Source organism: Melanerpes formicivorus, unplaced genomic scaffold (genome assembly GCF_026170545.1).
Source record: "Melanerpes formicivorus ecotype bairdi unplaced genomic scaffold, bMelFor1.0.p_v2 SCAF_62, whole genome shotgun sequence".
NCBI lineage: Eukaryota > Metazoa > Chordata > Aves > Piciformes > Picidae > Melanerpes > Melanerpes formicivorus.
The window spans coordinates 3,618,465-3,642,450 of record NW_027142414.1 but is presented as its reverse complement, the minus strand read 5'-3'; the positions used below and the strand labels follow the sequence as shown (position 1 = coordinate 3,642,450).

At 48.9% G+C, this 23,986-nt stretch overlaps 3 protein-coding genes across 3 annotated transcripts; all 3 read right to left on the bottom strand.

Moving 5' to 3' along the window:
* Positions 1-106: 106 nt before the first annotated feature.
* Positions 107-7,949, bottom strand: LOC137453172 (acyl-coenzyme A thioesterase 5-like). Its single transcript, XM_068162200.1, has 3 exons — positions 7,264-7,949; positions 4,285-4,487; positions 107-3,440 (listed from the first exon to the last, which is right to left on the bottom strand). Exons 1-3 carry the CDS (start codon positions 7,814-7,816, stop codon positions 2,865-2,867), a joined length of 1,332 nt encoding a protein of 443 aa, XP_068018301.1. The 5' UTR covers positions 7,817-7,949; the 3' UTR covers positions 107-2,864.
* Positions 7,950-8,027: 78 nt separating this feature from the next.
* Positions 8,028-14,126, bottom strand: LOC137453171 (acyl-coenzyme A thioesterase 1). Its single transcript, XM_068162199.1, has 3 exons — positions 13,149-14,126; positions 11,323-11,525; positions 8,028-9,805 (listed from the first exon to the last, which is right to left on the bottom strand). Exons 1-3 carry the CDS (start codon positions 14,029-14,031, stop codon positions 9,200-9,202), a joined length of 1,692 nt encoding a protein of 563 aa, XP_068018300.1. The 5' UTR covers positions 14,032-14,126; the 3' UTR covers positions 8,028-9,199.
* Positions 14,127-21,838: 7,712 nt separating this feature from the next.
* RIOX1 (ribosomal oxygenase 1) lies at positions 21,839-23,741 on the bottom strand. The gene has a single exon (XM_068162198.1). The coding sequence runs from the start codon at positions 23,690-23,692 to the stop codon at positions 21,878-21,880; it is 1,815 nt and encodes a 604-aa protein (XP_068018299.1). The 5' UTR covers positions 23,693-23,741; the 3' UTR covers positions 21,839-21,877.
* Positions 23,742-23,986: the final 245 nt, after the last annotated feature.

Sequence of the window (23,986 nt, the reverse complement as noted above, 5' to 3'; positions counted from 1 at the left end):
CCTGCCGGGAGGCGCTCCCTGGCGTCTGGGCGGACTTCTGCCCTCGCGGCGGCCGCCTCACGCCCTCCCTCCTCTGCTCGTAATGGTAATAAAACCAACTACAGGAGCATCTTCAGATTTTTTAATTGAAATCAGTGCGTGACAAAATTTACAAGTTTGAGATTACAAGCACCAGCACCAAACGCCCACCCGTATCAGCGGCGGTTTGATCCCACGAGGTACCTCTGGTGAAGGGGGGGTCCGCCCGCTGCTATTCGTATCCCCTCGTCCCGCTCAAAGCCAGAGACGCCATCTTGATGCTGAGTCGCTGCCCCGGCTCTGCAGACGCAGCTCGGGCTGCCCAGCCGTCCTGGGGTGTTCTGGAGCCCCAGCGTTAGCTGTACCTCAGACCTACGCTCCCCCCACCCCGATTCAGCTGATGACTCTAACCCTGTCACCCAAGCAAAGAGTCTCGCCGACACACCGCGGGAGCGTTGCCAGGTAAGCAACGCAAAACACGACAAATAAGGTGGCTTTAACGCAGGCTGTAATCAGGCACTCGAGATATGCTTCAGGAAATAGCGGAGTGTCCGTGCTGTATTTTGGGTCTACGTGAGGGATCGTAAATATACAAAACAGTAGTGCAAAAGTTGGCTGGTTTTGTACACTCTCCTGTGAATTATTTTGTCCAAGAACATCCTGACATGTTCACTAAAGGCTCTTCACAGTAAAGGTACATTACTTTTCCTCTCTTCTTGGTTTAAAAAATAGCCATTTTCCCAAACACATGAACTATTCATAAACAAAAATGTTAACACTGAAGTCCTCTCTCTGCAGGCTTGCTTTCTTCATAAAGGAAGTGTTCTGCCTGTCTTTCAAATTGCATACATCTGACAACATCTGTTGCTGAGTTATTTTAAAGGCTTCTGCTTTGGAAATGAAGTATGAGGACTTTTAAACTACCCGGGGTTTGTTCTGTTTACAACATTTACTTCCTGAGTCTCCAGCTTGCAATTTTGTATGGCACTGGATACACTGTGGAGGGTGGAGACAGGTATCGGCACTTGGAAGGTAAGAAAGCAGGGCTAGAGGCAGCACTGCTCTGTCACAATGAGACAGCTTCCACTACTGAAGATGAGGAGACTGAACAAATGGAAGCCTTCAGACAACCCTTTTCTTTTATGGCTGCAATTTGGAATGAGTCTGTAAAAAAGTAAAGGTACTAAACCTGGGTGACACCAACATACACACTGAGGCAGACAGGCTGTGGTCCTGGACTTCTGGGGCTGATGGTTTTACTGGAGGTTCGATCACCAGATACAGCTTTGCAAAGGCCTCTTTGGCCATTGAGGGAATTTAGAGAAACTAGGCATGAAGGCACATGGAGTGAGCAGGGTGGAGCTTTTCTTGGAGGGAGTGGGTAGATAAATTGTTCAATTGTCTGTGATGGTGTGGAGAACATAAGAATTTAACCAAGTGACAACAGGTCATAAGAGTTGCAGAAAGCTAATGAGACCTGAGCAACAGCATAATGACAGTTAACTGGAGAGAAAAGCTCCCTGAGGGCAAAGCAACATTTAATACCATAAATTAAGGAGTTTTAGTCTTAGTGGGCAGCTCTCAAACTGGTCTGACAAAATGATCTTGGAAGGAGAAGTTGTAGGAGTAGCAGCCCTCCTTAAATAGGCTTTCAGAGCTGGCACCCTCTTGAGACATGAACTAATGTGGGCAGAAGTTTTTTCTTTATACCTGAATGGTGGGGGAACATTAAGGCACTAGCCAAAAATTAATTTGGATTTAAAAAATCCAGACAATCATGGAAAAGATATCTTAGATTTGGGGTGGTGATTTTTGAGTGGCTTCTGGGTCTTTGTTGTTGTTGGTTGTTAAAGTATTATGTTCCTAAGTTAATCATTGCCAGAAGGCGACAGCTTTTTGGCAGTCAGTCTTGGTCTTCCACTGGATATGCCTTCTTTCTGCTCTGCTTCTTCCCTAAAAATAGCTGTCAGCATCTATTCACAATATTACTACAGCATTCCACAGGTAATTAATCCCTAACTTAAAGGCAGGTGTTACTAGTTTAAAACAAGCAATGAAGAGAGAAGTAGGGCTTGCACACAGTGTAAGTGTATTTAACCATGCTTTAACCTATCCAAGAGATTTTTAATACCCTGAGTGTCAAATGTCAGCCCAAGACATTACAGGAACAGATGGTTGCATTCCTAAAACAAAACAGTGCTAGTGCTGCCATTCTCCTGGGATGACAGGAGAGCACTCTTTTGTACCTTAAAGGTAGCTCTTGATGGAAAGAAACAGACCGTGTCACTGGAAGATATGAGCCCCATTAGAAATAGATGACCTCAGCTTCATGTAAATAGAAAACATTTCCAAAGCAAATATGGCTGTAAACCTGAGAGTTCTGAGCTAAGGTAACTTGAGACCCAGAATTGTACATCATTGTCATCTCGAAGTTCATCATCCCTGGGTTGTCATCATGCCCCAGGTATGACCCAGTCTGTCCCTGCTAAGGGTGCAGGCTAGCTGTTAAAATTCTCCAAGTCAAATTCTGCAAGCAAGAAAATACCTACTCCTCTCTTCAGATACCTGTTTCTTGACATCATGACCAATTGGGGCTGTCAAATTTGTACTGGAGTGCAGCCTTCTTACAAGTTTCACTTCTCTGTATACCTAATTAAAATAACTTGGGCTGGTCCAAATAAATCCCTGTAGTTCTGGATTTATGCTTGAAGATAAGTGGTCTTTAGGTTTTTGGTTATTTCATAGTTCAAAGCTTTTCTCAATCAGTCCCTCCAAGTCACCAGTCATTTTGGTGGCTCAAGCTCAGTCCTCTGCAGTTCTGCAACGCCTTGCAAGTGCTTCAGTGTTCATCCCAAATGCAAGTGCAGAAACTCCTGAATCTTCCCCCAGGAGTGTTCCTGTGCATGGGCATGTGCTTTACTCTCTCCACCTCCCAGAACAGGTACCCCTAGAACACGATCCATGGCTACCTGACAGAATGGGGTAGAAGGAGGATCGATTCGGTGACCTGCTCCTGGATAACTCAAGAGTTCAAAGTTTTCTTTCCCATGCTGGCGCAGACGCCCGATTGCCAGCTCAGCATATAAGGAGCTCTTCCACATACGATCATCTTCCCCTACCACTAAGAGAAAGTGACCTTCTGCTTTTTCGATGGGGATCATACAGGAAGAATTAGCAGGGTTTGTTGGGTCATCCAGAGCATCAAAAATGTCAAAGACACCAGTGTCAGAAACACTGACCTTATTCATATCAAAACGGAGCCCGGGCAGCGTCATCTCACCATAATGGAGGTCTGCAATAGTGTTTGAACTACAGGCAGAGATAGAGACAGCAGCCACGACTTCTGGCAGGAAGGTGATCATGGCGAGTGCTAATTCTGCCCCTTTGCCAGTCCCAATCACTCCAACTCCTGGTCCCTTCACCTTCAGATATGATACGGGGAGGGGAAGAGGAAGAAAGAAAAAAAGGAAGTATGTATAATAATGGGATTAGCCATTAAATGCCATCAGAGTAGTGTTATTAAAAAACCTAAACAGTTGGGTTAATTATTAATGTGACATGTTGGAAAGCTACAGTCTGGACCCAGGCTCCTCCCTCTTAGTGTCTTATTTCTCAGAGACAAGAAGAGCTGTCAAACCCCACAAAATAACATGGACAGGCACAGGAGGTACCATCACCTAGACCTTGCCTTGTCCCTACTACATATTTTGAAACACCTATTTTATCTTTTTCCCAAAACAGGTAGCAGGAAATTCAAGCATAGTCTATTGTTATGAATGTCTCAAGCAGATAAAGTACCCTCAGAAAATAACATTTGAAGGATTAGATAAACAGCATTTAGTCTTGTCCTTTTGTAGCCTGGAAAATAAAACTGAAAGCAACATCCCAAGTAATCAAATCCATTCCTTTGCCAACTCTTGAACAGTTTTGTATCATCCTCTATCTTAAACTAACTGCTTTCATTTTTAAAAAACCATTGTTGTCACCACTGCTCCTGTTTGGAGGATATTCCAGTAATTCACTGTTCTAAAGATCAGGAATCTTGTAGCTTCCTGCATGAATTTATCTAACAGATAGCTTGTGCTGGAAGAAATTCACTCTCTACAGTCATATAGGTAGCTGCCTATGCAGGACTTAAACCTTTTTCCCATTATTTGGCCTAAACCTAGCTAGCAGAAATTGATATTCCAAAAAAGTCATCACCACCACTTGGGCATAACTGCCAATTGCTCCCTTGTCCTCAGAGATAATCTCTTATTCACTCACCTTTGGGTGACGCTGTAGGAATCTAGCTGCTTCCTCAAAGTACTCAAGTTTGAGTTCTTTCATGACTTTAGGCAAATCTTCAAAGTCAAAATATGGCAGAGAAAGAGCAGCAAAACCACGGGTAGCCAGAAGACTGGATCGAAATTCTATCAAACCTCCTTCATCACCATACATGTCAATCACTCCTGGAAAGGGGCCATCCCCTGCATTAAAAAGAAGAGGTACAGAGGACAAGTTACCAAACAGGATACTCAGAGCTATTTGGTAGATAGTGAACAACAAAATATAGAAAGCAGAAGACATTTTCTATTAATACTCATTGCTTTTCCATTGGCACAGCAGAGATGAGAGAAATGGTGCTGTATCCCACATTAGCCATTTCAAACTAGGAATAGGTTCTTACTTTCCTTGCAAAAATATGTGAACAGTTAAACTTGGGTTAAAAAAAAGGGAGGGGGTGGGGTGACAAAAAAGTAAAGTCTGTTCTAAATGTGTTTTTCCATGGTCTTTAACCTCCCACCCTCAGCACAACCGTACTGTACATCAGCTCTTTTCCCACAAAGAAGGCAGGCCTTAATTAGCAAAGTGGAAGCTCATACAAGTGAGACAAGGGGAGAGCACTGAGGGGAGTAAGCTCTACAAAACTTTCACAAACTTTGGAATTAAGTGCATTGAGCAAAGAACAGCAAAGAAACATACACTACTAGATGAGTCAGCTCTATCTCAACATCAGCAGTGTAACACTTGGCAGCAGAACTGCTGCTGCAGATGTGAAGAAGCAGAGGGTAAAACTGAGAGCTATGTGGGTGCAGTTATGTGTGTGTGAGACTGACAGATAAATGTGCATGCACATGTGTACAGTCAGTCCCACAAATCCACAGAAATAATTAGAACCAGTTTCAAACAAGCACACTTTCACAGCCAAGGTCGTGTTGTGTTAATCCTGCATGCCATGCCAGAAGATCTTTGATTACTGAGCCAAGGATAGTGCCTCTTGGAACTATGAAGACTCCAGTCAAGCAATTTCTTTTATTACTTCTTTCTCCTGGCCACCAGGTGTCAGCACTGATGTACTCTGATCCGGCTCACTGCAACTACCTTAGCAGGAGAAGCACCTGCTTGTCTAAGAAGGCATTAACTCTGACATTACTGATGCGATAGAGACGAGATCTCTGGCATTTCAAACACGAGAAAAGGAAGTTTTGGACAAGACATGCTCGCTGGTGGAAACGTCCTAACTTAAAGCATGAAGAAGTCAGTAAAAGATTGAAACATACTTCTGGGTTTTGAGGAAAAAAAATAATAGAAGTTCAATATTCTACTTACAGGAAGTATGTCTGCATAAATTTACCGTATGCTGTGACCAACAGTGACCTTTAGTTAATAGCAGTCAGCCTAGGTGGCTAGGGAAAAAAGTACACAGTCATCACCCTCACCTGGAAAACATTCTAGCAAGAATATGTGATCAGAACACAATCAAGCATGAATGTGTTTCTCTCTCATGAAGACAACCTCTAACTCACACAAGGATCCTGGACTGCCCAAGCACCTACACATGCCCAAGTTTATGGTCCCTGCATAGCTCTCCAAAAAGCAGGATAAAATGGACAATTTTACTACTGCTTAAAAAGCAAACAAAACCCTCAAACCCCAGGCTTGTAGCTCTTAAGCCTGAATTGAGAAATAGCTTTTTGTATTACAGCGTAAGCCCACTCATGTCATCTCACTTACAGAAAGAGCAGATCATGCTCAAGATCCCTATCTCCATATTACTATTTTTCTATTCCTGTAGTAAAGGCATAGTAATAATGCTGTAGGTGGATCCTCCATCAAGGATGTCAGTGTCATTTAAGCAGTGATTCCAAACTCTTCCACACAATTACCATGTCAGACATTCTAAAGACAAAAACCCAGTTCCATCTTGAAGCTCTCTGCCTTCCCACTGACCTCAGCAGAAATCCAGCTCACCCTCCAAGGCAGGATGTATGAAAACAACCACGTGTCAGCGATGGAAGATCCAGAATGCTGACTAAAATTTGATCCCAAATGCAAAGTTCAGTCTTTTTTTTTTTTTTTTTTTTTTTTTTAAGTGGACTTTGGATCCATATCTAAATGGGCAAAGAGATTATTGGTTTGCAAATCATTCACTGCAAATACTTAAACCTCTAATAACTGCAGTGGCACTTACAGGATTTGCTGAACCAAGTCATTATCAATTTGAGGTAATATGGAGGGCAGTTCTAGTAGCACAACACTCGGAGAAATACAGAGTTGAAATCGAGACTGAAGTGCACAAATACCATCATCAGTGGAAAGTTTCATTTTCCAACAACACTAGCAGTTCATCAGAATACCACCTCAGAAAGCACGACCACCCCAAAAGCAGAACAAGTAGAACTTGCTCAGAAAGCTATTTTGCCTTTATACCACAAAGCAGTTGTAGTAACTCAGTTCTGGTGCTAACAGGTGGAATACCAGCATTTGCTAGAATCTCTTCTGCTGCTCTGTTTATTGGCATGTATTTCACAGGGCAGAGAAATGTCTACTCGGGGTGAGAGCCTTGGGAGATTTAGCACAGACTCAAATAATTAGCATACCAACTTTTCTGAATGTTAGATTATGGTATTCCTGGCCAAATATCAACCCCACTGAAAAATCGTAGACGGAACGCAGCGACATAGTAAACTGTACAACCCCTATTCTCATGCAGTTTTTGGGGCGTCTCACAAAGAGCCATCTGCCTGTGCCTTGCCCTGCAGCTAAGGACCAGGCAGCGCGGCCTCGAAAAGCCTCTGGGACCGTCTGCAGCCGGCCACCTATTATAGAACAGGAATTTCCCGAGTGATATTCTCGGGGGCGGGGGGGGGGGGGGGGGGGGGGGGGAAGCCTTGTTTTAAAAGAGGCTTCCCTTGATCCGGACAGAGCGATCAAGGGCGTCCCGCCGGCCCCAGGTCGAAGCTCTCCGGCTGGGCCACTCACCCGGCGGCAGGAAGAGGGAGCCCCTTACGCCTCCCTCCTTCAGCCGGATCCTCCGCACGCCGGGGGCCGTGAACCACCTCTCCACCTCAGCCTTGGCCACCACCGGCCCCGGGATGGCGCCGGGCTGGCTGTGACCCTGGTGGACCAACATCTCCACCTTCATCGGAGCGCCGGTGCTTCGGGGAACGAGCCGCTGGTACGGCTTCTCCATGCCAGCAGGGGCCAGGCTCCAGAAGAGCCCCATGGGCTCCACGCCGGTGTAGCTCCCGCCGTGCGAGGCGTCCGTGCCTAGGTGCAGCTGGCCGCGGCCGTCCGCCCGGTAGTGCGCGCACGACTCGAAGAGGCAGCCGCGCTCATCGGCCGCCACAGCCCGCAGGGTCACCGGCTGCCCCGGGCCCAGCCCCGCCACCCGCGTCTCCAATCGCTCGTCCGCCAGGCCAGCGCTAGGGGAAACGGCCACGCTCACAGCCAGCCGCCTCGGCGGCAGCGACGGCACACGACAGAGGGCTTGCCGGGCCGGGGCCGAAGCGGCGGCAGCCGCCACCCTCCACATGTCGGCGACAGGTGGGGAAGCGCTCCTGAGCCAACGGCAATAACGGTGGCACGGCCACCGCCCCCTCCAGCCAGCCTCAATCGATAGCAGAGCCCCACAGCTCCCCCAGCAGCTGCGCTGCGCCGGGCCTGCCCCAGCACTGTTCCGCCTAAGCACTTACGCCCTCCCGTCTCCTTCCCCCATATCACCACCATCTGGAGCAAGCGAGCCGTTGGGAGAGGTTAACATTTCATTTTAATCCATTTGAAAAATAGAGTCAGTGCAGAACGCATAAGCACAACATAGAATTAATACTGAACAACTTAAGCTATACCCATGCAGCTTGGGTAAGGCACTGATGTTAAGGCCTTATTTTCATACAATAGTGCAAGCTTGTCAGCCCCCTACCCGTCGTGCTCTATGCTTTTTGCCTGTGTGCCAAACCTGACAATCCCTGGGGGGGGTGGGGGGTGTGAGAGGTGGGCCCTGCTGCCCCCGACCCTCAGACCTAGAAATGAGGTCTACAGGGCTCAGCACGTGACACCTCTGCTGCCCCAGTGCCACAGCATTTCCTACCAACCTGCCTGCTGAGAGCTTGGTGCCTCAAGGGGCAGCCAGGCCAGCTTTGCAGCCCTGTTATTTTCAGCAGTACTTACAAGCAGGCAGCTGCAGAGGTAAGGGTATGAATACCCAGGCAAGGAGCTGCTGAGGAGATGCCCACAAACAGTTCCAGGCATGATGACCAATGTGTCCAGTTGCATTGTTTCATACTTCCAAATTTTCCAAAACCACACAAATGCTTCATTTCTATTGCATATGTCCAGAATGTTATGTCACACAATGGGCTGCTGTTGTTGATTCTAAATGGAGGATGTGCTGTCTGAGGATTCAGACACAGTATAGCTGTTTTTAGTAAGTGATATACTAGATAGCAAGTGTTAAGGCAGATGCCTTTCAGTGATGTGGAAAAAGAGGAAGGTGCAGTTATGGAGAGAGAGGAGAAAGATTACTAGATGCAGGATGATAAAACACCCACTTCCAGAAAAACTAGAGCACAAAGCTGGCTCTGGTTAAGGGCAATGTCTCTGAGAAAGCTAAAGCAAATTTTGATCCTAGTTCTCAGCCTGAGTTACCCTCCACTTACATTGACATTTAAAGCAAGACAGCCTCACCCCATAATTTTTCTAGTTTCTTATCCTATACCACACACAACAGGAGACCAAGACTTCTAACCTACAGTAGAGGTGGGTGTTAAAAGGAAGCAGGTCTCATACTTTCACCCACTGTCATCCTCCAAGAAACCCAAAAGCTTACTCTCTGATGTTCTTTGTTCTCACTCAGAGCCATTTAACAAAACAAACTTGAAAGACCAGCATCTTCATATGTAAAGTAGCCTAGCTCACATCACAGCTTACTGGATGTTCCAGATGGTTTGTCCATGAGGTGTTTGAGGAAGAAAGCTTGGATCTGCCGCCAAGCATCTATCTGTGCCTCACAGTGTGCCTTGGGCTCCCCTCCCCACATCACAGGTTTGCCAATTAGCTGGTGCATTGAGGCTGCACACATTGGGAAAAAGGGGGGTTCAATGTAGTGCCCTGCTCCAGGATAACAGATTATCTCAGGCTTTTCCTTCCCATGAGCTTGCAAACGTTTGCTACCCTCAACTGCAAAGAATTCACTTTTCCAGTTGTGATCATCCTGGCCAACAATGAACAAGAAATGACACTCAGCCTTTTCCAAAGGGATAAAGCTTTGACAGTCAGGCCCTTCCAGTGGGTTGTTCAGTACATCAGTAATATCAGCAATCCCAGACTTGTTCACTTTGATGCGTTTAAAATTCGCACCAAGGGGTGGAATGGTGATGTCCTTGTAGTGAAGCATTGCACCTACATTTGCCACTGAGCCATTGATAAGGGCAGTGGCTGTGATGCCTTTTAGGAAGGATGCCATGGAGATGCAAAGGTCACCTCCCTTTGAGATTCCGAGCAACCCAATCCCAGGACCTTTAACCTGGAGGGGAGAGAAGAGAAACCACAAACCATGAACCACAGCATGCCACTTTAAAAAATATTGGCATGTTCCTAGTAGTGTCTGTCCTAATCTGGATCCCAGGTCCTGTGTGTAGGGCCCATGTCTGAGGAGCCCCAGGGCACTGTTCTGTGCTTATAAGCCCTGCTGAGACTGTGATACGTCATCAGTTATGATAATGTGTTTCTTACATTCAACCACTGTCTTCAACTCTTCTAACAAAAAGCTAACATGGGGTAGCAGACTCCACATCATCTGCTCTGCCATTTTGCTAGTATGCCTGCTAGTATCCCAGGAAAGAGGAAGTATTCTGTTTAAGCTTACTCATTAACGTGTATCTTTAAAAAATCACCTATTAAAACCACTGTTCTAAGTGAACTGTACAGTCCTCAGGAGTCAACCCACAATAGGTAGGTTACCTTAATTTTCTTTTACACAGGCAAGTTAACTAGAACAGAAAAAAAGATCTTTCAGGGTGCTGAATTTTTTTTTAAGGATACTACAAAAAGATAAGCTAGTATCACAACTGCTCCAATATCCAAAGACCCTTGGGGTAAAAAGTTTCAGAGACAGCATGAAAATTTAATAACTTTTGTACCTTAGCACTAGTGTAACAGGCTCCAAATTCACTTACTTTGAAGCATGGGAATAGAGAAATTAGAAAATACATCTGAAACTTTGCAACATGTTAAAAACACAGTGAGACTCTCAGTGGAGGTGCTAATGGGAGGATACGGTACTGCTCTCAGGGTTGAAAACAGTGGGGGAGAAGCAATTTTCAGGGTTTTTGGGGGCAGAGAAATGGCATGAGCAGGTAGATTTAGGGTGACTTAAAAACAACCAAAACCTTTCACAGCTACTCATCTTTCTGAGGCTGAGGAGAGTATTTTTCTCCACAGAAACCAAGTGTTGCCTTGTGCAATTCTACTTCTTATCATGCTCAGCTGCTTGGAAGAAGATGCAGAACTGAGCAGGGTTCTCTTCCAAGAAGAGTTGACTTAGAAGAATTTCCAAGATCACAACTAGCTACTAAGCACCACAGTCACCAAATGCCAACTTTTGGAGTGATTTTAGCAATATACCACAACAAATGTGTACTGGTGGACTTCCCTGAGACCTTGATCACAGAAGGTTATTGTATGCTTCACCACTGAAAAGGGCATTTAGTTCTGGGGGATACTCTACAGAGCATAAACCTAAAAGCCTCACTGGAAGTCCAGTAAGCCTCCAGGCAACTTGCACCCTAGTTACAATATTGAGTTGAGTGGAGCAGGAATTGCCAATATGTGTCCTTTGTGTCACTTGGCCAATTCAGAAGCAAGAATTGGAATTATCTGTGAATCATTGTAATGGGAGTTAAAGATACAAAACAAACTAATTACAGCCAACCTGGACAGAGATGCTAGTTTAAGTACAGCAGCTCCGCCACATACACAGTCTGAGAAGACCTGACTAATGAGAGTTCCCTCTAGCGAAAGAGTGCCAATGAACAAACCAACCTGGGTGTGTTGTAACATATAGTTTACAGCTTCTTCAAAATATTCCAGGTGGAACTCCTTCATCTCTTTGGGGAGGTCTTCATAGCTGTAGTAAGCCAGAGCCAGCACAGCAAAGCCATAGTTGGCCAGCAAGCAAGCCCTGTATTCTGGGAGCCCTCCTCCAGTTCCATATAAGTCAATAATTCCTGGAAAGGGACCATTGCCTGCAAGAGAACACATAATAGGACACTTTAACCCACAACTTTTAATTTATATTCTGGATTCATAGGCCTAGGAATTTTTTTTTTAGTAAAGAAAAAATCACAGAGCAGCAGAATGGTACTAAGGGTCATAAATTACTGTCACTAAATGGCTATACTGCTTCAAGACTAAACAAGACAGCACAAAACAGGCTTGCTGATGTTTTGGGTAACATCTGGGTACAAATGGCTGGAAGAGAAGAGATCCTCTGACAGTCACAACTAGTCTCTTAGAGCATGTAAAGTCCTTGCAAAGGTATTAAGCTCTGCTTCAAAAACACCCAGGAGGCCTCTCTCCAATACATTTCTCTGAAGATCCAAAAAAGCTCATCTTCTGATGGTTCCAGTTTCTCAGTTTCAGTGTAAATATGCTATAGCCATTTACTCTGGCATTAAGAGAAGAAAAGCATTTGCAAACAGCCTTGCTAAGTTGGTGAGGGAAGCTTTACATCAATTCCATTGGAGTCAGGGACTTAAGCACAGTGCTGAGAGGCATTTTTGCAAACTAGTAACAAAGTATGGAAAGGAGAAGGCTAAGAGGGAGAATCCCTTTCCTGCTCAGAAGGGAGGATAAAGCTTCCCTCAGGTGTCTTCAGATTAACATGAAGAACTTGGGCAACAAACAAGAAGAACTGTAAATCTACCTCCAGCAACAAGGCTGCAAAGCAGTTTGAGACACTGGTTGGGACAGCATGTATGATTTTGACACTCTTGTGGAGGAGTTAGCATAGACATGGAAGGAAAAGGAGAGAGGAAGGTGCGTGCTATGTGGAGAAGCTCCTTGAGCACATGATGTTGCAGATATACTAGCAAAGCCTCTGAGTTGCAGAGGGAAGGAAGGGTGGGATGTGGTGGTGATGTGGCTGTCACAGACAACGAACAGAAGGCAAGAGATGAGGCTTCCTACAGAAAACTAGCAGAAGTCTGGACAGCTGCTGGGAGGACAACACAGCATTTGTCAGGCAATCCAAAACCCTTTCAATTATCTTCTGACAAAAATACTACAAGGCTAAACCTGTATAATGCTTTCCTTGATCTTCTGCTCACAAATGAGGAAGAACTGGGAACAAAGGTAGCAGTAAAAGGCAGCTTGGACAACAGCAAGTACTATACTAGTAACTTCAGGACCTGCAGAGAGGCTGGAAAGGGAAGTAGCAGACTTTGGACTCCATATTTTGGGAGAGCAACCTACTCAAAGAACTACTGCTGATTTCCCAGGAAAACAGCCAAGCAGATGAAAGGTTACTCTTTAGAGCGGCTGACACCACCTCCCACTGCATTTGGAAACAAAAAGGGTACTGTGATTGATGCCTTCATGTCCAATACGAACAAATAAAACCACATATGCTTTAGCCCATATAGCTGTGCTACCTGAGGAGTGTGGTGTGGAGATCTAAACGGGCTGGAATCAGGCCACTCCTTGAAGAGTGCCCAGTGCCAGCTGGCGACCTCCACTTCTCCCTTGTTTTCTGTCTGGTGCTAGCATCAAGGGGGTCTGGAGGGAACCTTGTTCCGGGCCCTGGCACACAGGGCGGCGAGCGGCAGCAGCGCCCGCGGGGGAAGGAGCCTGAGGCGGCCAGTACTTACCGGGGGGCAGGAAAAGCGTCGCCCGGATATTCCCCTCTCGCACCAGCACTCGCCGCACTCCGTCCCGTAGGAACGCCCGCTCGTGTTGTGCCTCGGCCAGCTGCCGCCCGGGGGGGTCCCCGTGGCCCTCGAACACCTCCAGCTGCAGGAGGAAGGGGCTCTGCACATCTCGCTTCACCAGCCGCCTGAAAGGCTTCTGGGGCTGCAAAGCCCAGAGCAGCCCCATGGGCTCCAGGCCAGAGAAGCTGCCTCCTGGCAGCGCAGGGCAGCGGGAGAGGTCCAGCACCCCATCGTCTCCAGCCTGATAGCGGGCACAGGCCTGGAAGAGCTCGTCCCTCTCGTCCCGCAAGGACGTCCGGAGCGTGACCTGCTGCCGCGGGCCGAGGCCCTGCACAGCGATGGCCAGCGGCTCATCGAAGAGGCTGCGGGCGGCGGGCGAGAGGCGGATGATGGGGCACACGGAGGAGATCCTGCGGCCAGATGTCATCCTGGGGGTCCACGCAGGGCTGTGGAGCTGTGGGGCTGCAGGGCTGGTGCTGGACCACTGCAGCTGCTGATACGAGGCATGGGAGCTCGCCCGGTACAGAGAGCGAGCGACGACCTCCCACATGATCCCGGGTTGCTTCCGCCTCTGGGAGTGGATTCTGTCGCAGGTACATGCCCCGACCCGGGACTGGGTCCCAGAACGCCGCTGGCACTCCTCGGCTAGGCGGAGCGGGACGGTGGGCCCTTCGCCCCGCCCGTCGGCTTCCTCCTCTGCCTTCCTTCTCCCGCTCTGGGCGGCTTCTCCGCCAAATGGGCCGGTCTGGGGGGCTGCCATGGCCCCAGCTGGAGCCGGGGCCGAGGGCTTTTGAGGGGAATAGCGGACAGAGGTATTGTCCATCCTCTCGGCAGAATCGCAGCCGGAATTCGCGGAAAGGGAAGAGCCTTTGTGTGACCGGCCGCACAGAGAGGGGACAGCCCGGACGGCGCAGGAGCTTGTGTCTGGACCATGCAGCCGGGAGCGAGGCTGGGAGAAGCCAAAGCAGCGCCAGCCTAGCACACTACTTCATGTCTTCTTCCCGCCTCTCTTGCTCTGTGTTGGTTGCTCCAAAGCCTGGGTGAGGCACGTTTATGTCGCCACCAAGCGCTGCCCGGCCCTGACACCTGCACAGCCAGGTGAACAGGGTGGTCAGGGGTACAAGAGGGGTGAGGGAAGGATGCTTTCAGACTCTTCACACTGGTCAGGAAATGCCTTTAATAGATTGTGCAAGGGTTTACAAAGAAGGCCATTCAGTTTGCCTTGCCCAGAGCTTTTGCTCCAAAGGGAACTGAAAACCAACAGCTGCTTCCTCAAGCTCCCAGATTCCTCCTGGGAGGTGCAGGTAGACGTGCCTCTCAGCGCTCCCTGTGTCTGACTTGGTGGCATGAAACAAGTGGAAACGTCTGAGAGGATCTTCAACATTGTTCCATTTTGAAATACTGCGTGGTCAGAGGTATCGGGTAGTCTGCAATCTTTTGATCACTGTGGAGATTTCCCCTTCTCTTAAAGAGGTGAGGTGCTGTGTCATTTAGCATTTGAGTATGTTGTGCCAAAGACCTCCTGCACACACGTTTTTTCCACTCCCATGAAAAAATGTTCCCTGGTGCTATGATGCCAGTTAAAAGAGAACAAACACAATGGTGCTGTTTGAGCACTCATTGCAGGAGAAAGGATAGACTGTTCAGAGCTAGCTGGAAAAATTTTGGAGCTAGCTGGAAACTTTTTGGTAATGGGCAGCTGTAGAGATCACCTCTATGAATAGAGACTGGTCCCCCACAGCAAACTGCTGGCTAAGCTGTCAGCCCGTGGATTGGACCATTACACTCTGTGCTGGGTTAGGAACTGGCTGGAGGGCCGGGCCCAGAGAGTGGTAGTGAACGGTGCCACATCCAGCTGGAGGCCAGTCACTAGTGGTGTCCCCCAGGGATCAGTGCTGGGCCCTGTCCTCTTCAACATATTCATCGATGATCTGGATGAAGGGGTAGAGTCAGTCATCAGCAAGTTTGCAGATGACACAAAGTTAGGGGCAGATGTTAGTCAGTTAGAGGGTAGAAAGGCTCTGCAGAGGGACCTCGACTGACTGGACAGATGGGCAGAGTCCAATGGGATGGCATTCAACAAGTCCAAGTGCCGAGTGCTGCACTTTGGCTATGGCAATCCCATGCAGAGCTACAGGCTGGGGTCGGAGTGGCTGGAGAGCTCCCAAACAGAGAGGGATCTGGGTGTGCTGATCGACAGCCACCTGAATATGAGCCAACAGTGTGCCCAGGTGGCCAGGAGGGCCAATGGCATCCTGGCCTGCATTAGGAATAGTGTGGCCAGCAGGAGCAGGGAGGTCATAGTGCCCCTGTACTCTGCTTTGGTTAGGCCGCACCTTGAGTACTGTGTCCAGTTCTGGGCTCCTCAGTTTAAGAAGGACATCGAAACACTTGAACGTGTCCAGAGAAGGGCAACAAGGCTGGGGAGAGGCCTTAAACACAGGCCGTATGAGGAGAGGCTGAGGGAGCTGGGATTGTTTAGCCTGGAGAAGAGGAGGCTCAGGGGTGACCTCATTGCCCTCTACAACTACCTGAAGGGTGGTTGTAGCCAGGAAGGGGTTGGCCTCTTCTCCCAGGCAACCAGCACCAGAACAAGGGGACACAGTCTCAAGCTGCGCCAGGGGAGGTTTAGACTCGAGGTGAGGAGGAAGTTCTTCACCGAGCGAGTCATTCGTCATTGGAACAGGTTGCCCAGGGAGGTGGTTGAGTCATTGACCCTGGAGGCATTCAAGAGGAGATTGGACGTGGCACTTGGTGCCATGGTCTAGTCATGGGGTCTGTGTTGATAGGTTGGACTTGATGATCCTCGAGGTCCTTTCCAACCTAAGTGATACTGTGATATTGTGAAAAAAGATCAGAGAAATTACAGAAAATGTGAATTCAAGTCTACTGACAGTTGTAGGTAAATCCACCCATGCTGGTGCAGGTGTGAACAATATTAAAGTGTCTGTCAAGTCAGGTCCTTCAGAACTGTGCTTGCTGATGGGTACAATAAGGTCTAGAACTTCTGCAAAACATCATCCTGGTCCTCTGAATGAACCTTATGCTGCCTCATCCTCTTAGATGGCCAGCTGGTTCAAAATTAATGTCTTGCTCCTGGTGAAGGGTGCAAAGGGGAGGAGACTGTGTACCATTTAGTTTTCTTTGAGACTGCAAACATTTCAGTTTGATTTACAGAACACTTGCCTTTGCAGAAGTAATCTGCCTGCCCAGTGATGAAGAGGAAGGTCAGGAAGAGAGGTCTCAGAACTCCAAAGGCTATGGTCAAGACTCAAGAACCAGACACCACCCAAGACAAATTACAGCACAACTTAGCTGGACTGCAGCTGAATATAACTGCTTTGGGACATTCAGGTACGCTCAGAGATTGCACAGAGTACATAGGGATGATGGCAGCCACCAGAATTTCTGCTGCATTAGCTCCAGGCATGTCCCTCCTCCCATGTCCCATCTGACACCCTGCCCCCTGACCAACATTAGGAGCTGTCCTGAGTTTGGCTGGGATAGAGTTAATTTTCACAACAAGCTGGGAGGGGTCACAGCCAGGACAGCTAACCTGGACTAGCCATATTCAATACCATGAGGTCATTCTCAATATATGACTGGGGGACTGGGCTGGGCAGAGGAGGGGTCTAGGCTCGAGAACAGGCTGAGAATCAAGTCCTCGGTGGTGACCAATTTACATTATGCATCTCTTGCTTTATACATCCATGTTTAGTTTTATTGTTATTATTACTTCTCTCCTTGTGCTGTCCTTATCTCAACCCATGAGGCTTTACCTTTTTCTTCCAATTCCCTTCCCCATCCCACCAGGTGGAGGGGAAGGAGTAAGCAGGCAGCTACATAGTGCTTAGTTGGCAGTTAGGCCTAAAACTTGACAGCAGCATAGGCAGGATACTGCCCACATTATTAGTATAAGGAGTGGTCCTCTCCAATCTGACTGCCATTGCTGGAGCCAAGGGGTGGCATGACTCATCCATATTCAGAGGGCACTTGCATGATTAGTTCTTGCTGCCAGGTGACCCTAGACCCCAAATGCTCCTGGCAGTCCATGGGAGGCATGGAATTGGTGTGTTTGCTGATTGAGTCATCATATGGCACATAGTTGCTCATCTTTTTTACTACCTCTGCAAAGCTTTGTTTTAGAACATACTGTCAGACTCACTTACTGTTCGGACCACACCATCCCAGCAAATATGGTCCCCAGTGCACTCACAGCATAGCAAATACAGATAGGCTGTTAACAAGTTGAACTCACCAGGCTTAACCTCAACTTCCAAGAGTTACTCATCTATACAGATAGTTCTCTAGATTTCTAGCCTCTAGAGGAAAGAAGAACACACTGCCTCTTAGCTACCTTCATAGACATCTCTGTCCCTCTGGTCCTGCATTGCTCTACTCCAGCACCTCAGGCACAAGTAGTTCTGGAGGAGCAGGCACATGTAAGCAGGCATCCCCTAGATATATATCATAGGTGTTGCCCAAGCAAGCCTTGTCTTGCCTTGCCTTGCACCATATGGAACTTTCCTCTCAATTAGTCATGGTATGTGGCCTCTGGAGGGTGAGACACTTCCCCAGGTTCCTGAGACCAGATTTGACAGAATGCTTAAGACAGGCTCTAGCTACTTAGTGGTCTGGAGTGGGAAGTCCTTGAAGCAGCTGATCCTTCCCCATACCATCTCACACACAGGCAAGGACATTGTGACTGAGAGGCACTTGCTGTACTGGCAGACACAAAGGCTTTCTGGAGCCTGTGCTGCAGCCCTGGTAGGGCCCATGCAGGGCAGGCTCAGCACAGCCAGTCCCCTAGCACTACAGGAGCATCTCCAAAGGCAGCAGCTATGCCCAGACTCTGGTGTCCCATGGCTTCATAGACTGTACCTTGTGTCAGGCCAGCTGCCACAGTAGCAGTTTCCAGACCGGAAGTGCAAACACAGGGCAGATTCTCTGGAGCAATCTGCTTTCAGGACTGCTGGTTATTACCCTGGCAAGAGTGGACCCAGAAGAAGGTGCAGCTGCAGCCCCATACCTGGGGTTCTCTTCCAAACTCAAGCTGCAGGCTTCCTTTGGAAAAGGTTGCCCCTTTCCCTTAGGAAATCAAGTAATTGCCTGTTCTGTCTTTATCAACACCATTGCATTATAAAATCATCAGTACCCAAGAACGGTATTTTTGGATCCAATATTATAAAAAGCCATAGAATAAACATTCTAATTATGAACACACTAATTTAAGACACCTCAGAAATCAAAGGAATTGCATGAACTTAATTTTGACCCATCTCTTCATGCTTGACTGCATATATACTAGCAAGTTAGAGACCACAAAAGCATTGTCTGTGCTATTAACTTAATGCAAATAGATTTTCTTCCAAATTTTGCACAGTTCTCCTTGCTGGCATTGTCTGTAAAATAAAGGTAATCAGTTTTTACCTTGCCTTGGGTTGCAAGTGGAAAAGCATTGATACCTAATAGAGAGCTTTTCAGTGCTGAAGGACATTAGAGAAGGATGAAGTATTGCTCTTACAAGTGTATTTGTGTCATTATTATGCATTCTATATTCCAATATTATGAATTCAAACATACATGGAAAATGTATTCCTATTTTTATATAGGGAGCAAAGCATGTAGCAGATAAATTGTTTTCTTACTCTGAAAATGAGAGATTTGTTTGTCACTAGGCCTGAAACCCTCCAGCACATTTAGCATCTCACCGTTTTTCTCAGAGACAGTGAGTGTAGTGATCCTGCAGAGACATTCTCACACAAATACTGGCTGTAAACATAATAAATAGAATAGTTTCCTTATATAGCAATCTTAAAGTACCCTGAAAGACCAAAAAGTGAAAATGTCTGTCATGGTCCATGTCTTCATGTGGGTTGGAGTCTTACTGCATGCTATGCTGCTCGGGGTTCCCAGCATCTGAAGAGATTAGCTATACTGTTCTCAGAGTAGAATAGAATAGAATAAACCAGGTTGGAAGAGACCTTCAAGATCATTGCGTCCAACCCATCAACCAATCCAACTCACCTAAACAACTAAACCATGGCACCAAGCACCCCATCAAGTCTCCTCCTGAGCACCTCCAATGATGGTGACTCCACCACCTCCCCAGGCAGCCCATTCCAATGGGCAGTCACTCTCTCTGTATAGAACTTCCTAATATCCAACCTAAACCTCCCCTGGCGCAGCCTGAGACTGTGTCCTCTTGTTCTGGTACTGGTTGCCTGGGAGGAGAGACCAACATCCACCTGTCTACAACCTCCCTTCAGGTAGTTGTAGAGAGCAATAAGGTCACCCCTGAGTCTCCTCCTCTCCAGGTTAAGCAATCCCAGCTCCCTCAGTCTCTCCTCACAGGGCTTGTGTTCCAAACCCCTCACCAACTTTGTTGCCCTTCTCTGGAGTTGTTCCAGCAAGTCAACATCCTTCCTAAACTGAGGGGCCCAGAACTGGACACAGGACTCAAGGTGTGGCCTAACCAGTGCAGTGTACAGGGGCAGAATGACCTCCCTGCTCCTGCTGGCCACACTCTTCCTGAAGCAGACCAGGATGCCATTGGCCCTCTTGGCTGTCTGGGCACACTGCAGGCTCATGTTCAGCCTACCATCGACCAGTACCCCCAGGTCCCTCTCTACCTGGCTGCTCTCCAGCCACTCTGACCCCAGCCTGTAGCTCTGCATGGGGTTGCTGTGGCCAATGTGCAGAACCCGGCACTTGGATGTGTTCAATCTCATGCCGTTGGACTCTGCCCATCTGTCCAGCCTGTCAAGGTCCCTCTGCAGAGCCTCTCTACCCTCTAGCAGATCAACTCCTGCCCCAGCTTGGTGTCGTCAGCAAATTTACTGATGATAGACTCAATGCCCTCATCCAGATTATCAATAAAGATGTTAAGGAGCACAGGGCCCAGCACATTTTTGATACCATACAGAATGCAAGTATCTTAGTGGGATCACAAAGGACCAGCACCTCCTAGTGTAAAACATTTGGCACTGTCAATGCCAAGCAGGAAAGCTCTATACCTGGCTGGCCCTGCACAAATCCCTGACAGGTACATTTGCAATGTGTTTAGCCCAGGCAGTTTCTCCAGTGGATTTAGAAACAGAAGAGGAATTATCAGAATGTCCCACCCCATCTGAAGCATTATGCTCTTAGAAACAGGGGCCAGGAAAAGGAAAAGCTGAGGAGGATTTGGGCCACTTTTGGTTGTTATTATCTCACTTGAAACAGGCATGGGGTTACAATGCAGAAAGAGATGCAGGAGCCACTGGTGCAGCTCTGCCCCAGAGCTGCCAAGTAGGAAGCTGTGGTGCAGGCCTTTGCCAAGGACCTTTGGTACAACCATCCACGTCACCAGTGCTGCAAAGTGTTGCAACGGGGCCACACAGAGCAGTCTGGGAAAGACAGTGCTGAGGCATGAGCTATTTACCAGGGGGATGGATGGTAGGATGAGGTCTGCTGATCCTCTGGTGAAGACAAGTAGACGGGGAGGTCAGAGGGTGAGTGCAGCAGCATTCTGTCCAGCCAATAGTGATTCATAAAGCACAGGAGCTCCCAAGGAAGCTCCTGGTGTGTGATTTTACACAGCCCAAGCTTTAAGACTCAGCAAAAGCATATGACCAAAAGAGAGGAAAGGCTGCCTGTTGCAAGTATGGGACTTTGGAGGACAGATTGTACACTTAATTCTAAACAATTGAGTGTGTGCCATGTCACAAAACTCTTATGACCCAGCAGCTCAGAGATGCAGGGTAATACCGGGAACCATATTTGCTAGGATGCTGTGGGTACAGCTTCAGGATGCTCTCCACAACATCCCTCACCTGCTGACTGCAACAACAAAATAGCATTGTGGAAGTGCATCTGAGCTGGGAGCTGGCCACATAGCCAGGTGTGTTTTCATGTAACTCGTTAGGTCCCAATACAAAAGTGAACCCAATGTGAAAACCCCCGTATTAGAACGTGCCCCATTTGCCTCAAAAGGATGAGTAATTCCCTTGCTAGGGGCTGCAGCAGGAAAATCAGTGGGGGAGATTATTCTGTCTGAAGAAACAGATGCTGAAGCATTTCAAATGCAGTGGCTCACATTCACAGGAAATAAATCTTGTGTCACTGCTTGATAAGGGCAGGGACAGACAGGTGGTGTAATCGCTGGCACTGGCACAGTCACTGTCTATGAGCTCCACTTTTAGGAAGAGTTGATTGACATTTTCTGGTGGCCAAAGAACCTCTGTAGCATGGCACAGGCCAGAACATCACACTGTCTGTGCACTACGGTACAGCACAGGCACACAGAATGGTGACCATCAGCAAGCTTGCCTGCAGTGACCGCACTTGCCACAGTAAAGCAGGCTGCTTTAGAACAGCATAAACACACAGATGGTTTACAGACTGCACAAAAATTCACTACTTTCCTGAGGCTACCTAGCATGTAGTAATATGGCAAGTGAAGGGAAAAAATTAAGCACTTCCCTTCTGTAGTCACTCAGCCACACAGAATCACTCCTAGATAGCAGTTTCAATTGGAATGTTTGATTTCTCTACCAGTGCCAAAGCCACTGTGCCCCTAGGTGAGATACTGTGATGCAGAAACTGATGTGCAGCTAAGAAGTGTAAAGCAAGGACAAGACAGAAAGATCTCTTAACAAATGGATATTTATTTTGTTAGAAAATAAGAGTTACACTTGCACCAGAGGCTTCTTTGTGGTCAGAATGCCCTTCTCAAACAGGAGCATGGCTAGAGAAATCTTGTCCTCCAAGGTTTCACATGGAAGGGTATCCACACGTATGTGGTTTGGATAGGAAGACAGAAGAAGTTCAATACTGTCTGTATGCTCAGGATCTATCTCAAAGAACTTGGGTTCTTCCTTGTGATACACTCTGGAATTTTCTGTTGTGTAATACAGCATCACACCTGCTTCTTCATTACACAATCTAACAATGCCATGGTGGAGGAGACGCACCTCCGTGTCCTTCGTTATTGGTATACTGACACTGCAGGGGCCTCCATCTTGCCACCGGGCTGGGAAGCCATACACACTCAGTGACTTCTCACTCTGTGTAAGCATCGGGGGAAGACAGTCATGAAGAAATGCCTTGGCTCTCTGATCCACAGCAGCATCAATAGGGGCATAGTCAACGAGTTTCTTTATCAGACTCTGCACTTTCTCCATAAAGGCTGTTCGGTGAGCATTGACTGTGTCGGAGTTGGCAACCCCCATGTACCTCAGGTAGTCCATGGGAAGCCCTTGTCGATACTCCACATCCTCCTCCACGGCCATCTGCAGAGCAGCTGGGAGGAGCTTCTCCAGGAGGTCTCCCCAGGAGTTCCTCTGGTAGGAGGACACTGTGATATGGAGTGAGTGCACATCAGGGAGACAGTCTCCCTGATGGATAAAGCCACGGGGAAAGTACAGCAGGTCTCCAGCCTCCAGCACCGTCTCCAGCATGGGCTCGCCAAGCTCAGCCTGTGTGAGGTTAGCGCTGGAGAACTGTGGCAGCACCTCAGTGTCTCTCCGGGGTCTATAGACACGCCAGTGCTTCTTCCCCTCTAGCTGCAGCACAAAGGCCTCGATGTCATCGTAGTGGGGTGCAAAGCCCTGCGTCCCTGGTGGTGTGAGATACGTGTTGGCCCCTGCCATACTGCCGAAGTGCTCCTGCAGGATGGAGAGGAAGTGCCAGACGGTGGGGGAGAAGGCCTGGGGGCAGAGGAGCCGCAGGGAACAGCCATTCTGGTAAAAATCCCAGACGACGGCGGGCAGGGCACGACCGGACGGGTTGTGCGTCTCCCGCACGCCCTCGGCGTAGCTGGTCACGTCCAGGTGGGTTCCAAAGTGCACCTCGCTGTCCCGCAGGGCAGCGTCAAAGTCGGCCGTGGAGAAGAGCCCGGCGTAGTAGCCGGGATCGCCCCGCCGCACCAGCAGTGGCTCGCGCTCCCAGTGCCGCCCCAGGAACTCCTCCGGCGGCACCGGGGCCACGAGCCACCGGAACAGCTCGGCCGCCCGTTGCCGGCTGTCCTCCAGCCGCCCCAGTTGCCGTAGCAGTCCCACTACGCCGCCGCCTGCTACCGCCGGCCGCGGGCCGCTCGGGCGCGCCGCGGGGCCGCCGTGTCCCTTCGTTTTAGGGCTTCCGGCCGCCTCCTTGGCCGCCTCCTTAACCTGCTCCACGCGGCCCTGGGGAGCAGCGGCGCTCGGCGGTGGCTGCGGCGGGGCCTCCGGCTCCGGACCGCGCCTCGGCCGCGCCTCGACCCGCTCCACGCGGTCAAGGGGCGCGGTGGCACTCGGCGGTGGCTGCAGCAGGGCCTGCGGCTCCGGGTCGCCGCTTCCCGGGCCGTCGCGTCTCGGCCGCGCCTTTGCCCGCTTCCCGCCCACGGGCAACGGCGTCCTGCGGCGGCGCCGCTGCCGCTCCAGCTGCTGGGCCCCTGCCGCCTGGCGGTACGCCAAGAGCGCGGAGAGCCGCCGCTGCGGACGTACTACCGACCCGCTCGCCGCCATGGCTGCTCACCTCGCCTCGCCCCGCCCCGGCAGGCCGCTTCCGCCGGGGCCGGGGCGTGTGGGTGCTCCCAGAAGCATCCCGGGCACGGGTGTTACAGGAAAATGGGCCGCCCGAGAGGGAGTTTTAATGATGCTGGATAAAGCTCAATGTCTTATGTCTCATCATCATGTCCTCTCAAAATGCTCCAGGGTTATGTCCTTCCCCCGACCCCACAAAAGGAATAGTGAGGCGATTCCACCAGAAAACAGTATAGATGGATCTGTTCCCTGACTGGGAAGCTTCCCTGTAATTAG